Raw genomic sequence first — 18,634 nt, 5'->3', positions numbered from 1 at the left:
GCTTTACATGATTTCGGAGGCACGGGACTCCAAAATGTTACTTAGAATTTTTCGATTCGAAAAAACTAATTTATTTTTATTACCTTTTTATCCGTCCAACTTGGGGCTTGAACCCAAGTCCTCTGAATTTGCGACTTTATATCTGGTCTCTAGACCAACGAGACAGTTCAATAGTATTATCCTTATAAAGCAAGTTCCTTATGATAATAGTTAAATTAGGATTCAAATAAACGAGAGTTATAATTTAGCAATATATTAAAACTTAAAAATCCTTTAATTTAAATATTTTTAAGGTTTACTTTAAATAAAAAATACTATTTTCAAAAATAAATACTCTAAAACAAGTTTTAAATTTCTATAGTGATATCGATCGGCTCAAATTTCTTTGGATTAACCAAAGTATGCCGCCTAAGGACGAAAAACATCAAAGGAATGCCACCTTCCACACTATGTGCTATGCCCTCGATTGCGCCACACGAGAAGCACGCTTTAAAAAAGAGGTTAGAGAATTGAATATATTTTCCTTTTAAGTTAATCAATCATTCATAATCATTTTATAAAATGACTTCCTTTCGTACGCCGATAAATTGATAATGAGAAAGAAAATGAAATTACAAAATTTGTTAATTATCAACTATTTTTAGTGCAAACACGGGACACGGAGATCACTCGCGTCGACGCATTTGTCCCTTCGAGCATTTTTTAGACATTGCGACAAAATTACTCGATATTAATTTATTGAATCATTTCTACTGATTTTTTAATGGGATTATAATTAAAATGATTCAAATAATATAAGAAATGATTGATTTTATTTATTCTCCATAAACACAAATCTTGATCACGTTTAAATAGTCATCTTACAAGATTAGATCAAATTTAAAGCTGCCACCGGTTCTGATTGAAGATTCTACCGAGAAGAATAGCAAGGAATATACATGTTGTATACAATAAAATTATTATTAGACCTCTATGAAAATCAACGTTTTTGAACTTTATAATCTCCTACCGAGTATTACGTTTTATTTTTTTTTTCTTTTTAAATATAAATTTTAAGTAAACTATGCCATCAATTTAATATTACTTACAACAATATTACGGTGATATCTTTTTATATAAAATTTAAGTATTAAAAAAATAATTGAAATGTGGCATTGTAAATTTGTACGTTTATTTTTTTTTCAAACAACTATGAAAAAGTGACCGATGCCCATTCGATTTAACACGTTTGCTTTACCGTTGACGTGACGAGTTCGTGTGGTAACACTATTTACACTCCGCTATGCTTTGACTTACAGATTCGAAATTTCGAATGTCAACGAACTGACATTTGGAATTGCATATTGGTTGATTCCATTTGAAAGGTCTTTTGACAATTTGTGACTATAATTAAATATTTTTTGAACACAAATATAGTTTGAAATCACATTCGAGTTTTGTATTGTAAATGTCAAATTTATTTACGAACGGACGGATTGCCACCCCAAAGAATCACTACATAGTATAAAACAGTCTACCCGCTGTCTGTCTGTCACTGTAAAAAAATACAATTTTTACGCTTATTTTACTAATGAGAGCTGAACACTACAAGATAGATCTAAATATTGTATTACAGTACTGTACACCTTAAAAAGTCTACAAAAAAAAAGTCTATTTCTCAGGGATAACCCACAATAATCATTTTTTAGCCTTTACTTTTTACGAAAAATAATGGCTTATTTATGAAGCGATTGTAAGCAATATAGCGTCCTTATCCAATTAAGTAAATAAATTGTGTATTTAATATAGATCAATATGGCCCTTAATACCATGTAATTTAAATGAATATTTAGGAAAATATTACGGATTTATAATGCAGGGACATAGCGGTTTGTATTGTCTAATGAAAAAAAGCTGTAAACGTTGTATATAAAGACATTTTGTTGTATTTTTATTATCAGCATTGCAACTGTGCGAAGTCGGGGCGGGTCGCTAGTTATGAATAAAATATTTCAACTTAACGTATTTTATGAAAGATTTTATCAATAAATAAACTATACTGAAAACGTCTGAGTAGAATTTACTCGTCCAAATAATAAAGATTATGTTCTTAGCGCGTCGTTTATAAAATTCGAGTGCCCGATGAAAAGACCACTGAACTTTTAAATCGTACCTTAAACGAATAAATAATGAAGTAGAGATATTAAAGCATTCATAGAATATCTCGCAGGTCTAGATTATATTGGTATTTCTCTGGTAGCCATTAGATGCACGAATTAGTTCATTTATTTTGCATTTTATTGACAAATAACGTTCATATTTAGATATTTGTTTTGGTAAATTTTGCATTACATTTAACGCTACTGCATATGAATACAGTATGATAAGTTTTACAGAAATGTGAAGAAAAATTACGACGTTTTTATTTCCGTACGGGCTAGTCCTTATTTAATTCAAATAACATCGACCATCATTTATGACCTCACAAAATAGTTTAGTAAATAATAATTAAAAAAGTAATACTAAAAAATATTTTTTCAGAAACAGTGAGGTGTAAGCCGTAAAATAATGCTTATCGCTCAAGTGAAGTACTTATGCTTGTAACGAAGTCGTGATTTTAATTTTAGATTAAAAATAAATTATCCAATATAAAACCTATATGTTTCACAAACTATTCCTGAATCAGCGGCACATTGTGCTCTTAATTATTACTTCGTAGCGGCTGCTGTGTGTAACGTAACGTTAATGAATTAAGTACCTATGATTAGAATAAATAAAATATTTTATATGACTTACCGATCTGTCTCCAAGATTTTTCACTCTGCAGTGTAAGTATGCAGGCTGACCAACTGCAGCTGTATATTCGCGTTTCGTTGAATTGTCGAAGTGAGGCTGTATCATGGTGTCAGTGGCTGCGGTGCCGTTGTTCACCGCGAAGATTGCATCGGGATCTGTTGTATCGCTCCCGCCTGCGGACAGGTCTGTCAACAATAATATAGATTTACATAACTAATGTTGGATTATGTTCTGGTAATATCTATACTCAATTACTTATTGAAATCTTTTGTATATACATAATAAATCTATGTCTGTAAAGTGGCAAAAGTTGTCGAGCAATCCTTTAGGCGCGCTCCTTGAGCAACATGTTAAAATAAATAGCAATGTGTAAATGCACAGAAATACACGATAAGTTCATTATTTTATTATATTTAAATAATTCAATAATATTTATTGCAATAATTAGCCTTGATTGTAATTTTAAATTGCTTCAGGAAACAAAATCTATATATATATAATAATAATAAACATAATCAGCCTGTAAATTTCCCACTGCTGGGCTAAGGCCTCCTCTCCCGTTGAGGAGAAGGTATGGAGCATATTCCACCACGCTGCTCCAATGCGGATTGGTGGAATACACATGTGGCAGAATTTCGTTGAAATTAGACACATGCAGGTTTCCTCACGATGTTTTCCTTCACCGCCGAGCACGAGATGAATTATAAACACAAATTAAGCACATGAAAATTCAGTGGTGCCTGCCTGGGTTTGAACCCGAAATCATCGGTTAAGATGCACGCGTTCTAACCACTGGGCCATCTCGGCTACTATATATATAGTATTTTAGCTGCACCTAATGTATCTAAATGATTTTAAGTGATTTGTTTCGGTAGATATTTTATTAAAACTGACATTTCACATTTGACAAATGTCTACGTACTCGGTCTATTCAACGGACAACATTTTACATTTAGGTTTTCAGAAAACATTATAAATTATATCGAATGTAGACTTGATCTTTTCATCTTAATTGAGGATTTCGTCGTTAATAAATTATTAAGTTAATATTTCAACCTTTTCTATAAAGGTCCTCTCCTGATACTGTATTTGTCTCACACTAATACTCAATATTATAATATACATATGTATATATAATCGACTTCCTCCATCAGTAGTCACGTCACATAACTTTAATTTTAGATTTCTATAATATCTCTCAAATTTATTTTAATAATAGTTTATTCTAATTATTAATCAATTTTGGTCATTTTACAGCACGGTATATTTAAAACAAATTACTATTATGACAGGTTTTGTGCTTTATGTATATATATTTTTGTAATTAATTCTTTAAGATGTTGATAGGCTTTAATGACTTCTGTTAATGACTTTCGATATTCCGATATATTAGTCCCGTCCAACGTACAGTACGTTGGACGGGACAAAGCACAATAAACACTAACAATAGTCATATCAAGTAATAACTTCAGCGGAAAAATATTTGGCAACAATGTTTCGAGGTTAGAATTTTTATTATTTATGTTTCACATTGACAATAGATAATACATGGTCTTATAGATCAGCTGATAATAATGATTTCATATATTAATAGTTTTAAGCAAGGTAACCTTATACTTAAATTCTTTTGTTTTTTCAATTTTTAATAAAATAGGCACACATTATTATTTTACCAATATATATAGAACATTCTCCTTCGTCTCACTTCTGTAAAAATATACTATAGGTAAGTTAGGTAGGTAGGTAGAAACTCTATACAAGATAGATCAACAATAAGTTCAATCAAGCTACAGTGTATTATACATTTATAAAGTCCCAACATAGCCTGGTAAAAATAGTCATGTGTTACTATAATTCTTCAACATAAATAAATAATTCTACCAATTATCATGGCAATCAAATCAAAAATTTGGCGACAACAAAGTGAATAGTATGAAATCTACGATGACAATATTATGTCCAAACTTTTCTTAGTCATCGATCAAACGGTAATGAAGTCTCTTAATCTCAAAAATGTACCGATACCTATTGTTATGTATATGAGACTCGTATCATTCGACTACTTACTAATATAAATGGGTTTTTGCGAGTGCCATCGACTATTACGAATGTACTTAAAAAGATACAATTTTGAATGTTCAATAATTCGAATCTGTAACAAATTAACATGATTTTCATTATGGAGTAGTTAGGTAAACAGGCAAAAATTCCACCTGACAAGTGATCAACATAGCTACCACCAGTCTTGTCTCCCTTGCCTTGCCTAAAAATGTCACACTGGCCTCCTCTAACTTTTGAGAAGTGATTTGATTTTCCTTCACCGCTGAGCACGAGATGAATTAATAAACACAAATTAAGCACATGAAAATTCAGTGGTGCTTGCTTGGGTTTGAACCTGTATTCATCGGTTAAGATTGACGCGTCCTAACCACTGGGCCGTCTCGGAACTTTAGTTTGGCTGGTTCACTCACTCTTCAAACCGGAATACACAATAGTAAGTATTGCTGCTGGAGGTAGAATATATGATAAACGGTTGATACCTACCCAAACAGGCTTACACGAAGGTATACCATCAAGTAAAATCTGTCTTTGTGCATAATACATATCAAATATAATATATCAAACATAATTATGAATACATATCAAATATTTTATTTATTTATTTTCCTAATAATACTATTCTATCAATAAACATTTATCAAACTCATAAATCTAACAAAGTTTTTGCATAAGATTGACCTAATCAAAGTAATGGAACAAGATATAAATATATTAATATTATCATACCGAAGATTGATCTATATGAAAATAATATTATGCAAGGGTTTGTTGTAGCAAAAAAAAATCCGCAAACTCATCCATGTTGAAATATTTTACGCATGGTAGTCCCCGGGAGACCGTCAGGATACGCCAATGTTTATTTTTAATATATTTTAATTTAAATGCGATGAGAGCGACGATGTATATAAATCTTTACACTGAGCACAAGGCTTAGGGGAGATTGAATGACAATATGAAAGATACATGACAAGGTTTATTTTCAAAAGTACACGTTTGATGATAAAATAATCACACTGTTCGTTATTTATTTCGACACTGAAATTGACACAATTTTTTCATCCTCTCGAGAAACACTACATTTAGCTACAAACGAAAATATAAGTACCGTTTAAAGATTCAAAGCGTAGAACACTTCGAATAGTGTCAACATGCTGCAAAAGAAATTTTAAATTGCATTTGTGAAAAATCGCAGCCTTCAGGAGTGGAGGAAACAACAATAGATTTTCATCTCATCTACAATATTTGCGACAGAGGAAACAAGCCTCTTTATACGGGCGTTCGTTTGTGGATGTAGAGTTCCTCTTTGTTAAGAAATCAGGTTTATATCGTCAGCCTGGTTATTCAGTTTGCTAGAGCTTGCTAGGCTGCACTAGTGCTTGTGATCAAGTTCTATACTGACGAAGCAGTTTTCATTTTCTATTTTACGCTCGTGATTCGCAAATGCAGTGAGTAGGGAGAAGCAGTTTCTTGATTATACCGTTTGGAAGCTAGTACATTACCTAAAGTATAAACTTTCAACAATATCAAGTCTTATCGAAATGCAACTTTAGCTTTTTGCAAGCTTAGATAGGTAAATTATATTTTATTTTATATATAATTGTATTTAACTACATAACATGACTGTATTTATATGTTGAAAAAGAGTACCTACTGAGTTTTTTGCCGATTCTTCTCGGTAGAATCTACACTCCGAACCGGTGGTAGCTTCACTTTAAATAGTTTGTTAATTGACGATTCAAAAGTGCTTGTAAAAGCCTACTTGAATAAAGTATATTTTGATTTGATTTGATTTTAATTTAATGATTTTTTGAATGCCTAAACAGTGCCTGTGTAGTAGAAATATCGCATACAAAAAATAAATATGTAATTGAAAAATATTTCTTTTCGAATACTCACACACTGTTATACAGATAAATTTCAAAATTTTATTGAATCACAGTATATTTTTACCTCGGTGATTTTTTTTATATAAATTGTAATGAAATAAATAATAATAGTTCTCGACTTAGTGGATTATTAACTTCGTTTTATAAAAGTATAAACCATTGCTCTATGAATATCGAGACGAGTAATATATTTCGTAACACCATACACATATTATTAAATTTCTTGCATTCTTCATCATTTTCTTTTCATTCGTCGTTAGGTACTGTTGTAAAATTTAGTTTATAAGCAAATATCGCAGGGCTTTGTGTCGTGAAGCTGAGGGAATGAAATAAGCGCTGCTAGTAAGTGCATTGCCCGATTTTTATGTTCAATTCGTCAAAGGATATAGTAAGTTTGTTTTCTTATTTGATAAATTATAGTTTCTATAACACGTTCAAATAGCAAAATGTTAAAAAGCATATAGTAGTCTTTATATATATAATATAAAAATGAGTAAGAAGTGTTCTTATACAAGAAATATGCATTTATAATAAAATTATATTATATTACAACGGTAAAACATTAACTAAATTTAATTATAGAATTCCTATATAAATATACAGCAATAACTAAATTTCGTGTTCCAAAATGCGGCGATTCGTATCTTTAAATACCCTGCCTCTAATCTAATCTTCTAATCTTGTGTAGAATGGTAAAAAACAGACAAGAGATCTCCTTTTTTTTCATATTCTTTTTCTATCTATGTATTTATTTTTTTATCCAACACCAGATCAATTCCATTCATATCACAACAAGATTACAAATACCATATTTTATATTACGAGGAGTTTGAATAACTCATGTTAAAATAATAATTTCATATTTAGTCCACGTACTAAAACAGATTATTTTTTTATACTAGATAGTCATATTATCCGTACAAACAGTGTGTGAAAAATTTCGATTCATTTGGTTCAGGAACTGAAATATTTATACGCACATACTATTTATTATCACTTTTCAAGTGAAAAAGAAAGTGATTAAATTATAAAACAAATTCTACGCGTCTTTAGATATTCCACTCTTAATAGAGTGATAAATTCCAATGGTCTTGTAATTTGTTATTTAGTAAACGTGCCTTCAACCGGTTTTCTGAAAAACCTGCTTATTAAACGTCAAAGAAAAAGTTATAGGATCGGTTTGAGACTCTTCTCAGTAGAATAAAGTCCAAATCATGGAAATCCGTCAAGCCGTTTTCATGAAAACAATGAATAAACATGAAAAAAATTTAGAACATTTAACACGGAAGCATTTGGTACAACTAAATACAGTTATTGTTCGCTTTATATACCTATAAGTTTTAATCATTACCAACATTTTTTTGTCAAGTAATCACAATTTATATATTTTAAGAATGTATTTTTATCATGAACTAGTGCTATTGTTATAAACGAATATGACACTATAAAATGCGAAAGTAGCTATTTCCGTCTGTTACTCTTTCACGACCAAATCACGTAGCCTAATTCCATGAAATTTGAAAGTAAAAAGCAAGTTTAAGCCTCAAGGAAGGCTGTAGGATACTTTTTATACCTAAAAGCTGACGACCAACCCCTAAAAGTGAGCGAAGTTGCTAGCAACACCTAGTACATGATATGTTTTAATTAGTTCAGTCATTATTTTTAATTACGCGATTTATTTGTCGAATAGAATATGTACCCGATTTAAACACCAAGATTATAAGTAGGACGCAAATAAATTGAAATACATTGTATCTTATTCGGAGAAGGCGGCATATAATCCGAGGTATTATGAAATTCCGCGGTACGAAATACCATTGAAATATTCTTATTTATTAAATGGATCTTTAAGAATGTCTTGCGTATAATTGAAATTCATTTTTATATTATTGTATGAATTCACAGCAAGCAGTGAGATATTTAAAAAAAATTTAGACATTTAATTAAACATTCCTTTCATAAATATTGTGCATGGTTTTATAACTATTTATCAATTACTTTATATTTATAATACTAGCTACCCATCCTGACTTTAAGCGAGTAGAAACAGGTTCTACATGGGTCTTATTATGATGGGCATTTGCCCTTATATTATATAAACAAATTAGCCTACATGAAGAGCTGAACAAAGTTTCATCACAATGAATGGTTTCGAAACGTTTAGCGGACAAACATTTATGTTTATTTATAAAGATATGAGTCACTTCTTAATGTATTATTTATCAGACTCTTTAATAGTAATAATTCTAACAAAAGCTAATACTAAAATCCAATTAGATGGCTAGTCAGTCAAGCAAAAAGTAAATTTTGGTTGGATTTTGTTTTTTATTTTGTATACTATTTTATTTAAGAGATATGTAAAAAAGTTTGGAAGCATTATAACATACATAATTTTTTATATGGTGGTTATGTCGTTGCTACTATTTGGGACATGGCGACCAATGTAAAGGTAGACAATGAACTCTCTATTCCAAAACTCTCATAATACGACAGCAAATTCGACACGACCGGTAAGAGTTCAGAAGCAGGATCAATGGCTGTGTGTTTTCCGAGGCACAGGAAAGGTACAGACTTCCAATGTCCTGGCCAATGACCTGGGGTTTCAGCACAAAACCTCGGGATCTATAGCCTTAAGTCTGGCTACTCGACAAACGAGGCAATCAAAATAATAATAACAATTTAAAATGTACCACATTAAAAAAAATCTAATACTAACGTAGCAATCCTTCTTTAATAGAATGACTAGTAATCCTTTGTATAAATGGGGATTTTTTTCTTTTTATAAAACACCATCAAGATCAATTGCAATCACGATTTTATTCACTTATACTAAAACAGATCAATTTATTACACTAAGTAGTGATCAGATTATATTAGACATTATCAGCGTCAGTTGAATAGTTCAGTTGGTTCAGAAACCGAAAAACTCATTAAACCTTAAATCCCTCGGCCTCGATGTTTATTATATACGCTTAATGTTAAATCTTGTTGGTTATTTAATATAATATAGTTATATATTATTCAATTTATACGCAAGTTAATTACTTATTTATCACTTTAAAAGCAATCCTTTTAATTTTCGTAAAGCAATTTGCCGTATGAAAAGCCTTTTATAAGTTCCTGACATTGACCGTTCCAATAAGTTTTCGATCGGTCCAAGGGTGATTTCGCCGATCCGGGCTCGAGGGTATGTCATTCATTATCTATACGTCTGTCAATAACACTAACTTTTTTGGATATAAATTACGAAACGATGACGCGAATTTAATTTATTTTATATTAAAGGAGCTTGGATGTATTGGTGAGAGCAAAAGTTAATTTTGAAATAACTCCCTTTAAATGCGAATCAGATGGACAGCGTGAATTAAAAAATGATCTTTTTATTTGTTTTTTTTTTTCCTGTATATCGGTTTATCTTAATGTTAGAATATTTTTTTTTATATAAACGTAAAGTTCATAATTTAAATTTCAGTAAATAGAATAAATGAATAAGAATAGAATTCATGAATAAGCTACTCTTAATTTTAAGTTACTAATTTATGTTTGTTTTTTACTGCTATGTATTTTTTTTTCACTTTTTATCTTAATCGTATTTTTTTTTTGCTTAAGCTTAGTGCATTCTGTGGTCTCCTATAATTGAAGGAGCACACAACTTGTAACCCTTAAATTGTCTAATTTTTAAGAATATGTATTTAGTGTGTAGCTTTTGTTGGAGACTCGTGAATTAAATAAATAAATGGATTTTAACGAATATTGCTATTCAATAAAACACAACCAAGTTTACATGAGCTCAATTTATGTTAACAATTCATATTCTCCTCGAAAACACGTTATAATTTCATCTGATACAGATAAACTTGATATATGTTTGTCCGCCATGGAGCAGTGTGATGAAATAAGCCCCACCAATTATCTTTAAGAGGAAAGGAGATTTTAAGGTAGCCCTTGGAGATTTGTTTTATTTGGATTCAACATCATATATAACGTTATAATAATAAGTAGACGTTTCCAAGGTTTTATAGTGTTTTCCGTTAAGTATTATAAAGTATAAAAAAAAAATAGAAGAATATTTCACAAGAATAGTTTGTTATGAGATTTTCTTTTTTAATCTTTATAAATTTTCTTTCTTATTTAAATAAAACTTTGTTAGGTTGCTATTAAAATTAGTAATATAAGCTTAGTAATATGAAAATTTCATTAAAACTGATATCGAAAATTATCAGTCCCTTTTGATTTTGATAATAAAACTATATAAATGTACGACAATTTAGTTGGTTCAATTATTATATATATTTTTATTATTATTATATTATATATAAACTATAAATATATGATGATGATGATATCATACAAAGCTTATTTTCAAAGCATTAATGACACAGTTATTTTCTATTAATTAACTACCTATACACAAAACAAATATGTTTCGTACAAGTAAAGAGAATAACTTTACGACTGAATTGAGACACGAATGTTGCTCTCATACTGATGAGGAATAGTGTAATTCATAATATTATGTATAAATTATGACTGACACAACATGTCTATACCAATCACTATTACCTTAGGTTATTATTATTAGTTTAACACATAATCTAATTGTGGTTTAGTAATGAATTGTAATATATTACAATTAGTAACATAACTAGAAATGTTCTGTAGGACATAATTGAAAGTTTTAAACTAAATTGTATGTTTAAGATTTAATATATGTCATGTGTATCCTGATAATTATATGAGAAAATTTGTATATTACATTATGTAATATTTTAAGCAATTAGGTCCCTACCCTTGAGTTAGTATGCGGTCGGTTTAACCGTGAAAATTTAAATAGGTCCCTTCAAAAGCATCTAATTTAATTAAAACATCTTATACATATTGTTCTTATTGTTTTTTATATATAAAATGAACAGGTGAGTATATTATTATAATATTTAGAAATATTCTTTAAGAATAATGTGTAGATGTGAATTTTACTGTATTCATTTGTTAGTTCAGTCTTCATTTATAAAGACTTACCACCAAAAGCCATGTGCAAATTAAGGTATAAAATATAATCTATTAATAAATTAAATTCCATCTTTAAATTGTGAAATCATGTGTTTATTTGTTAATTCGAGACTTAAATATATTAAAAAAAAAAAAAACATTAATCTCTTATACAATACGTGATTATAAAATATTGGAGAAAGAATACGAAAGCAGATTCGAGCAAGGTAAAAAATAAAAGATTATCAAATGAAGGCTAATCCGACGTTTCAACCTTTACTTGACATGTACTTTGCAAATTAAGAAACCAACTAAAAGAGATAACGAGGTTTCACTGCCTTTGTTGTGTCATCTTTATCAAGGCTGTTACTTGGTTCAGTGATTCCGTATTAGTTTGTGATTGAGTCGATGTTAATCCAAAATAATTCCTTTGAAATAGAGAATAAAATAGCAGTACTAAAATTCCCTACAGTTACGCAAAAGGATGTAGTTCTACTTTCATCAAACCTCTTAAAGGCTACTGCGTTGAACTTGAGGTATACGTTTCCGAATTTCTCCAACACTTGCAAGTTTCTCACGATTTAAAAGGTACAAAATAAATGAAGAAGACAGTAGGGTGTTAAGAGTGAGAATGAGGTTAAAAAACGGGTGAACAAGAAATGTAGTGATTAAAAACAAAATTTTTAGTAGAGATTTCAGATATGTTACACAAGATAAGCTATATAAATAGCTGGAAATGGACTTAAAAGACCGCTGAAAAAATTATGGATACATTTTGCAAGCAATGATTTATAAGCGAAAATGAGCAATTGTAGTATATTCACAAGAACTTAAAATACAAATGAGAAGAAAATTGAAATATGCGTTGTACAGCACAAAATAAATATTGCAAAGCGTAGCCAATCTTGAAAATTAATTGAATAATCTTCTACTTAAAAACTTTGGACATATGTATCACACATATCAATTTATCTCCACAGATTATGAGAATCAAAATCCATCACCAACGATTTCGTTCCCATAGTTTATTTAAGTAAGTTATTAAAAACTAGGTTATCTATTTTATATTTTGTAATATAACTTAATAGTAGACGCAATCACATAAATATAACAATTGGAGCCCGTATTTATGAAGTTAACAATATTTTACTCCTATTCTTCCGAAATTAATAGTTCTACGCAAAATCCGTTTTTCTGAATCTGATCTTTCGGCAGTTACACATTGAAATTCTGTCAGAAGATTACTGTTATTATTTTTTATATTTAAAATAAATTTAAAAAAAAAAATTACGACAGCTGCATGTGGGAAGTATCGATTACTTCATGCACCGCTGATGCGTAGATACAGGATGTTATGTCCATTTTTCCTCTAATTTCCCTGACTTACTTCCTGTACTAACAGAAAACAGCTACAAATAATGCAGTTTTATTGGAAGCGATAGATTAATTGGAAAGAATAAAAATAATTTATTATTATATTAGTTTCCGCCTGCAGCATCACCCGCTTGTGAGAGGTCAGCGAGCACGCTGACCTCTTACAAGACATACCGTATCTTGCAAGATACGGTATGTCTTGTATTGAAACCCCGAGAAAGTGTGTTCTTGATGATTTTCATGATGATTAGTTGAATAGATAATTTATTGGATACTGAATATTCGTCGATAAACAGCATGATAACGTTTAAATCTATCATCTTAAAACACTCATTTAGATAAAATTTGAACATCATCAGCTCAAACTTTGGTTTCATCATTTTATTATCCATTTTTATGGATATTGACGATGTAATAAAACGGCCGTAATGTATTTTTTGTGTACAAAATTAAATCAGTCGTAAAAGTTTTATCGATTGACATAAATAATGAGGTCGTAGACTTTTCGTGCCTTTTCTTCTACTTTATGTCTAAGTATTATAAAATTGTTTCGCAATGTTTCTGCGCATTCAATAAACGGTTCCATGATGGTTGCTAATATGGTTTTCAGAGCACGATTAGACGGTTGATAGATTTCTTTGATTGACCTACATTCATATCGTTTAACAAATTTTACTTTAGAACACGAAAAAAAGTGTCTATCAAACAATTAAATACACATATAATATATATATTTGATTTAATACACATTGACTAGGAGACTTCTTAGGATGTCCTCAGGCACGGTGGAGTGACGATTTGCGCAAGACGGCTGGCAGGAGCTGGATGCGAGTTGCCGAAGAAAGACCACAGTGGCGTGCATTTAGAGAGGCCTATGTCCAGCAGTGGACAAATATGGGCTGATGATGATGATGATGATGACATTGACTGATTGGGTAATAATTGAAAAATATACCAAAAAAACTACACAACACAAGACAATTCTCTAAATCGGTACGGAAATGACGGTGTTCTAAGCTAATAAACATTTCATAAAAAATAACTTAATTGATAACCTCCTACCTTTTTAAAGTTGGTTAAAAATGTAAAACAAAACTTTTAATTCATTCCGTATATATGTGACCAAATTTTTATTGCTTTTTAAATTTGATGTAACTAAACCATGCAGAAACTGTTGTACGAATATCTATCTGTATTTTCAACTGCCTCATTATTCTAATGTCTCAGTCAGCTAAGGCTACGAATTCCAACTTCCTGGGTTAAATTTAGCTAAGATTTATTTGGTTTTTCTGTCAAGAAATGCTCAGTAGCTGCACAGAATTTGATAGTCGATAGTGTTTAATCCTTCTCTCGTTACTCAGGATTGAAGGATCCAGTGCAAGAATAGAGAAAGAATACGTCCTGATGTAGTCTTTAAAATTAACTAAAAGATTATTAACGTAATCACTATTTATTTAAAATAAATTTACAACGCGGAAATGTGATCTTATATCTTGGAATTGAGGAATTTCTAGGATTTCCCTACTAAATATTCAATGTCCACAGAACAAAGTCTTGGTAATAGCTCATTGAAAAAAGTTTTACTATGATATGCAAATAGAATTTAATCGATAATTCTGTTTCAAAAGGCAAAGCAAATCGTCGGAGCGTTAGTTGGCCTATTGAGAAACTTCAAGGTAAGGCGGTCCGTGTCGTTAATCTTAGTTTTGGGCATTGAAGATGATACATACATATCATATTACATAAAATGATGAAATAGTTCACATAACTTTCTCTGTGAATGAGAAACTGTCGAAGTTGCGTTATACCTTGTAACTAAGATAATTAAGTCTTCTCTAAAATATGCTTATTAAATTTGATAATTAAATTTGGTTTCAAAAGTTTTTAATTAAATAAAAATGAATAAATACTTTTTTGTATTTATACGACAAAAATGCTACTAATAAGCAAAGTTCCATATATCTATATTTATTAATATACATATATTTAAATATTACATCAGTGTCAAAGTAAGACGTACGTTTACTAATTTTAACAGTTCACAGGTATAGATGTTAGTGGCTAATTTCTAGACAACATATTATGGTTAGTTAAGGCGCTTGAGGTTCGTTCGAATTAATGGATGTTCAAGAAAAAATCCTAATAATGACACCCATGGCAGTTTTGACTTCTGGAACCAAATTGCGATTATAATATATCGAAAAACACTATTCTGTGTATATACTAGACCAACTATTGCAGCCATAGTTTAGTCATTGTCTGCGCTGTGTCAGCGCGTGTCAGAGCTGGGGGGCTCAAATAGATATACAATCTATTTATATACATATATGTACATAGTATAAACAATCATTACATAGTATAAAACAAAGTCGCTTACCGCTGTCTGTCCCTGTGTATGCTTAGATCTTTAAAATTACACAACGGATTTGGTGCGGTTTTTTGGTAGATAGATCGTATCAAGAGGAAGGTTTATATGTATAATACATGCATAATATTGTAGAGAAACACTGATAATTTTAGAGTTTTCTTAAGTGATGTCTTATATAAACACGTTTTTTGCACTTACTTTGCAAACACTGGCTGGACCCTACGATATAGATCAAAATAATAAAATATATGTATGTATATACATTTTATAAAGGCCTTCAAAAAAGTCTGCGATGGTATATTTACTTTTTAGGAGAAATTATGGCTTTATTTTCGAAGCGATTTCAAGTAATACAGCGTTAATCCTTATCCAATTAAGTATATCCTTAAATGTACGTGTATCGTTAAATACATTGCGCGTTTAATATAGATCAATATAGCCCTTTTCAACATGTAATTTAAATGAATATTTTCGAAGATATTACGGAGTAAAAATGTAGGGAAATAGTGGTTTGTATCGTCTGACAATTGAAAAACTGTGAACGTTGTATGACATTCTGTAGTATATTTAATATCAGCATTGTACCTGTGCGAAGCCGGCGCGGGTCGCTAGTTAAAGATAAATATATCTAATAACAGTACAAGTAAAGATAAATTATTGTAATATTTATTTGTAAGCGCGATCTACCATGTGACAGGTGCTATGTCAGCTTTGATAAACCTAATCCTTACAAGGGACATTAGCGGCGCTTATTTACTTACTTTGCTCGATCTAAGATACTTTTCCTTATTAATCTCATTCTATGATTTATATATTCATGTGGCTAGCTTTCGGTCTATTGTTTTCGCAAGTCTATCCAATTTATAGTCGTTATGTAACTTATCTTATAGTTGTCTGGAAGAAATGGTTATTTACCGATAAGGCGCCTTATTATGTATCTTAAATAGTTTGTTGTTTATATGTTTGAGCTGTATAGTGAATAAAATTGTAATAGTTACAATATTTTTTCAAATTTATATTTAAGTTTTTCTGTATATTTTATGATTTTGGTAAATACGTTGACATAATAGGATATATCACAAATAATATAATATAACATACTAAAATAGCGTGCAAGTTCTACCAATTGGATTAGTGATGTTTTCATAAAAAAACAGGCTTTTGTTAGGCAAATAAAATAACGTGAGGGTTCTAGTACAACTTTTCTGTGCCTATTAATTATTAATAATAAATAATTAATAGGCACGTGATAAACAAAGGATATATAAAGTTGAAGTGGAAAGTGACACTGACATTCTAAGCTTATATTTTCACTAGTTGGCACAGTTTGTTACTTTTTCACGTTTCATAAAGACAGGAATACTCGACCTAAAAACGAAAACGAGTAACAATGGTAAGTAGTTTTTGTTTTGTGTCTCCGTGTTCATATTATGCAGTTGTTACTTGATGACGTTTATTTCAGTCGCCATGAAAAATGCGAACGTTTTAATGTGTTTTTAATTGCGATACCTTTGGTGTGCTTGCTCTTTTAACTTTCTCTCGATTTTATACTCACCAAGTTTGGTGATTTTTTCATCGAGTTTAAATTACCTTTTTCCAGTACAGCCGCGATTACTTTAAGTATTTTGACATTTCAGATGCCAATACATTTCGTATGAGAAAATCGACAAGAAACTAAAAATAAATTATACTGAATCATTATTGTCAATTGAGGTATAGTTAGGAATTAGAAGTACGGTTTCATTACTGACTAAACATATACGAATATTTGACGCTTATGAGAAATCTTAGAATATACTGGTAAAAATATTTTCTGTCATTTTATTAATTTCTGTAATAGCAATTGATGATGCTGTATATAAAACACTTTTATATATGCTTAAATGTTTTGTACTATGGCTTTGAAATTAACTGCTTCTGCACAAGAAATAAGTGCGTTCCACAGGGATCAATTTTAAGTCCTTTTAAATTTCTAATGTTTATTGTATAGAAAACTGGTGCTAAAGGTATTTGTTATGTTGTAGTGTTTGCTGACTATATTTTCATTTTATGTTGATATTTTGACAATACAAATAACAGATTATTAAAGATAGAATATTAAAAAATATATATTAGTATTTTGTATATTTATAAAACAAAATGTACAACACAAAAACAAACTCGTAACAATAAATTTAATTTTGAAGGTACGTCATGATTGTAATATCATACAAGTTGTGCTCTTAACCTTTCTAAATGGTGATTTAAAAATTATGTTCGTCTGCATAAAAGTTAGTTTAAAAAAAAAATCAAAAGCAATCATGGACCTCGGTTTTGGGAAATCAGAATGTACAAATCATATTATAGTTTTTCCAAATGGTATTGACACAGATGACAATGATTGGTAAACTCTTTGTGTATTGCGATTTTGTAAGTTTCAACGTAGCTATTAATTCCGAACCTTTACTATGAAATGCCTATTCAAAAGTGCTTACCTTATTGAAAAAGTTTTTTTTTATCGATTGATATTGAGTTACACAATATATATTAGTTGGACCCGCTCTGATGATCTTATTGGTCAAACTTCATAATTTCCATAAAAAAAAAAAATCTAGTTAATTATGCTAGTTGGCTATTACAACCGCATTATTTCTCATTTTTATAGATATGATATCAAAATAAATAACATTTATGTACATTTTCGGTTTTATCTTACCGTTGTGTATTGTTTATTATATAATATAATCCACACATAACTACAAGCACTAATCATATCTGAGACTATTGGTTCCTTTAGTGTTGGTTTAGTAGTTACGTGAGTGGCTAAATCAAAGTTTGTTGGAAACGACGTAAACCTAAGACATATTTTGTTGAAGAAAATCGATATTCTATCTATGAACTAAGCTGCTAAAACTTAATACATTTCGTCTTGTAGGGTCTAACCTTGGAAAATCTTTCGGCAATAATTATGTAGATTAAAAGTTTTGACGTAAACACGAAGCATACTAACAAGTGTTATTAATTAACTCTGCGGATAAAATTATTATCGGAAACATATTAAATTAAAAATATATACCTACTGCATATTTAATATAAAAAAAATATTTGATTTATTTTCAAATTGGTTGATTCAACCTATACTTATTATCGTAACTAGTATAACATAACATTAACAGCCTGTAAATGTCCCACTGCTGGACTC

At 30.0% G+C, this 18,634-nt stretch overlaps 1 protein-coding gene across 2 annotated transcripts in view; it reads right to left on the bottom strand.

Moving 5' to 3' along the window:
- Nucleotides 1-18,634, bottom strand: part of LOC113398762 (hemicentin-2-like) — a 57,573-nt gene that overhangs the window by 24,060 nt on the left and 14,879 nt on the right. For both annotated transcript variants that reach the window (XM_026637648.2, XM_026637649.2), the window contains exon 2: nt 2,776-2,960. In XM_026637648.2, coding sequence (XP_026493433.2) covers nt 2,776-2,960 — 185 coding nt within the window. The remainder of the gene's footprint in view (nt 1-2,775; nt 2,961-18,634) is intronic.

This window comes from Vanessa tameamea, chromosome 14 (assembly GCF_037043105.1).
Source record: "Vanessa tameamea isolate UH-Manoa-2023 chromosome 14, ilVanTame1 primary haplotype, whole genome shotgun sequence".
Lineage (NCBI taxonomy): Eukaryota > Metazoa > Arthropoda > Insecta > Lepidoptera > Nymphalidae > Vanessa > Vanessa tameamea.
This window is presented reverse-complemented; position numbering and strand designations above follow the sequence as displayed.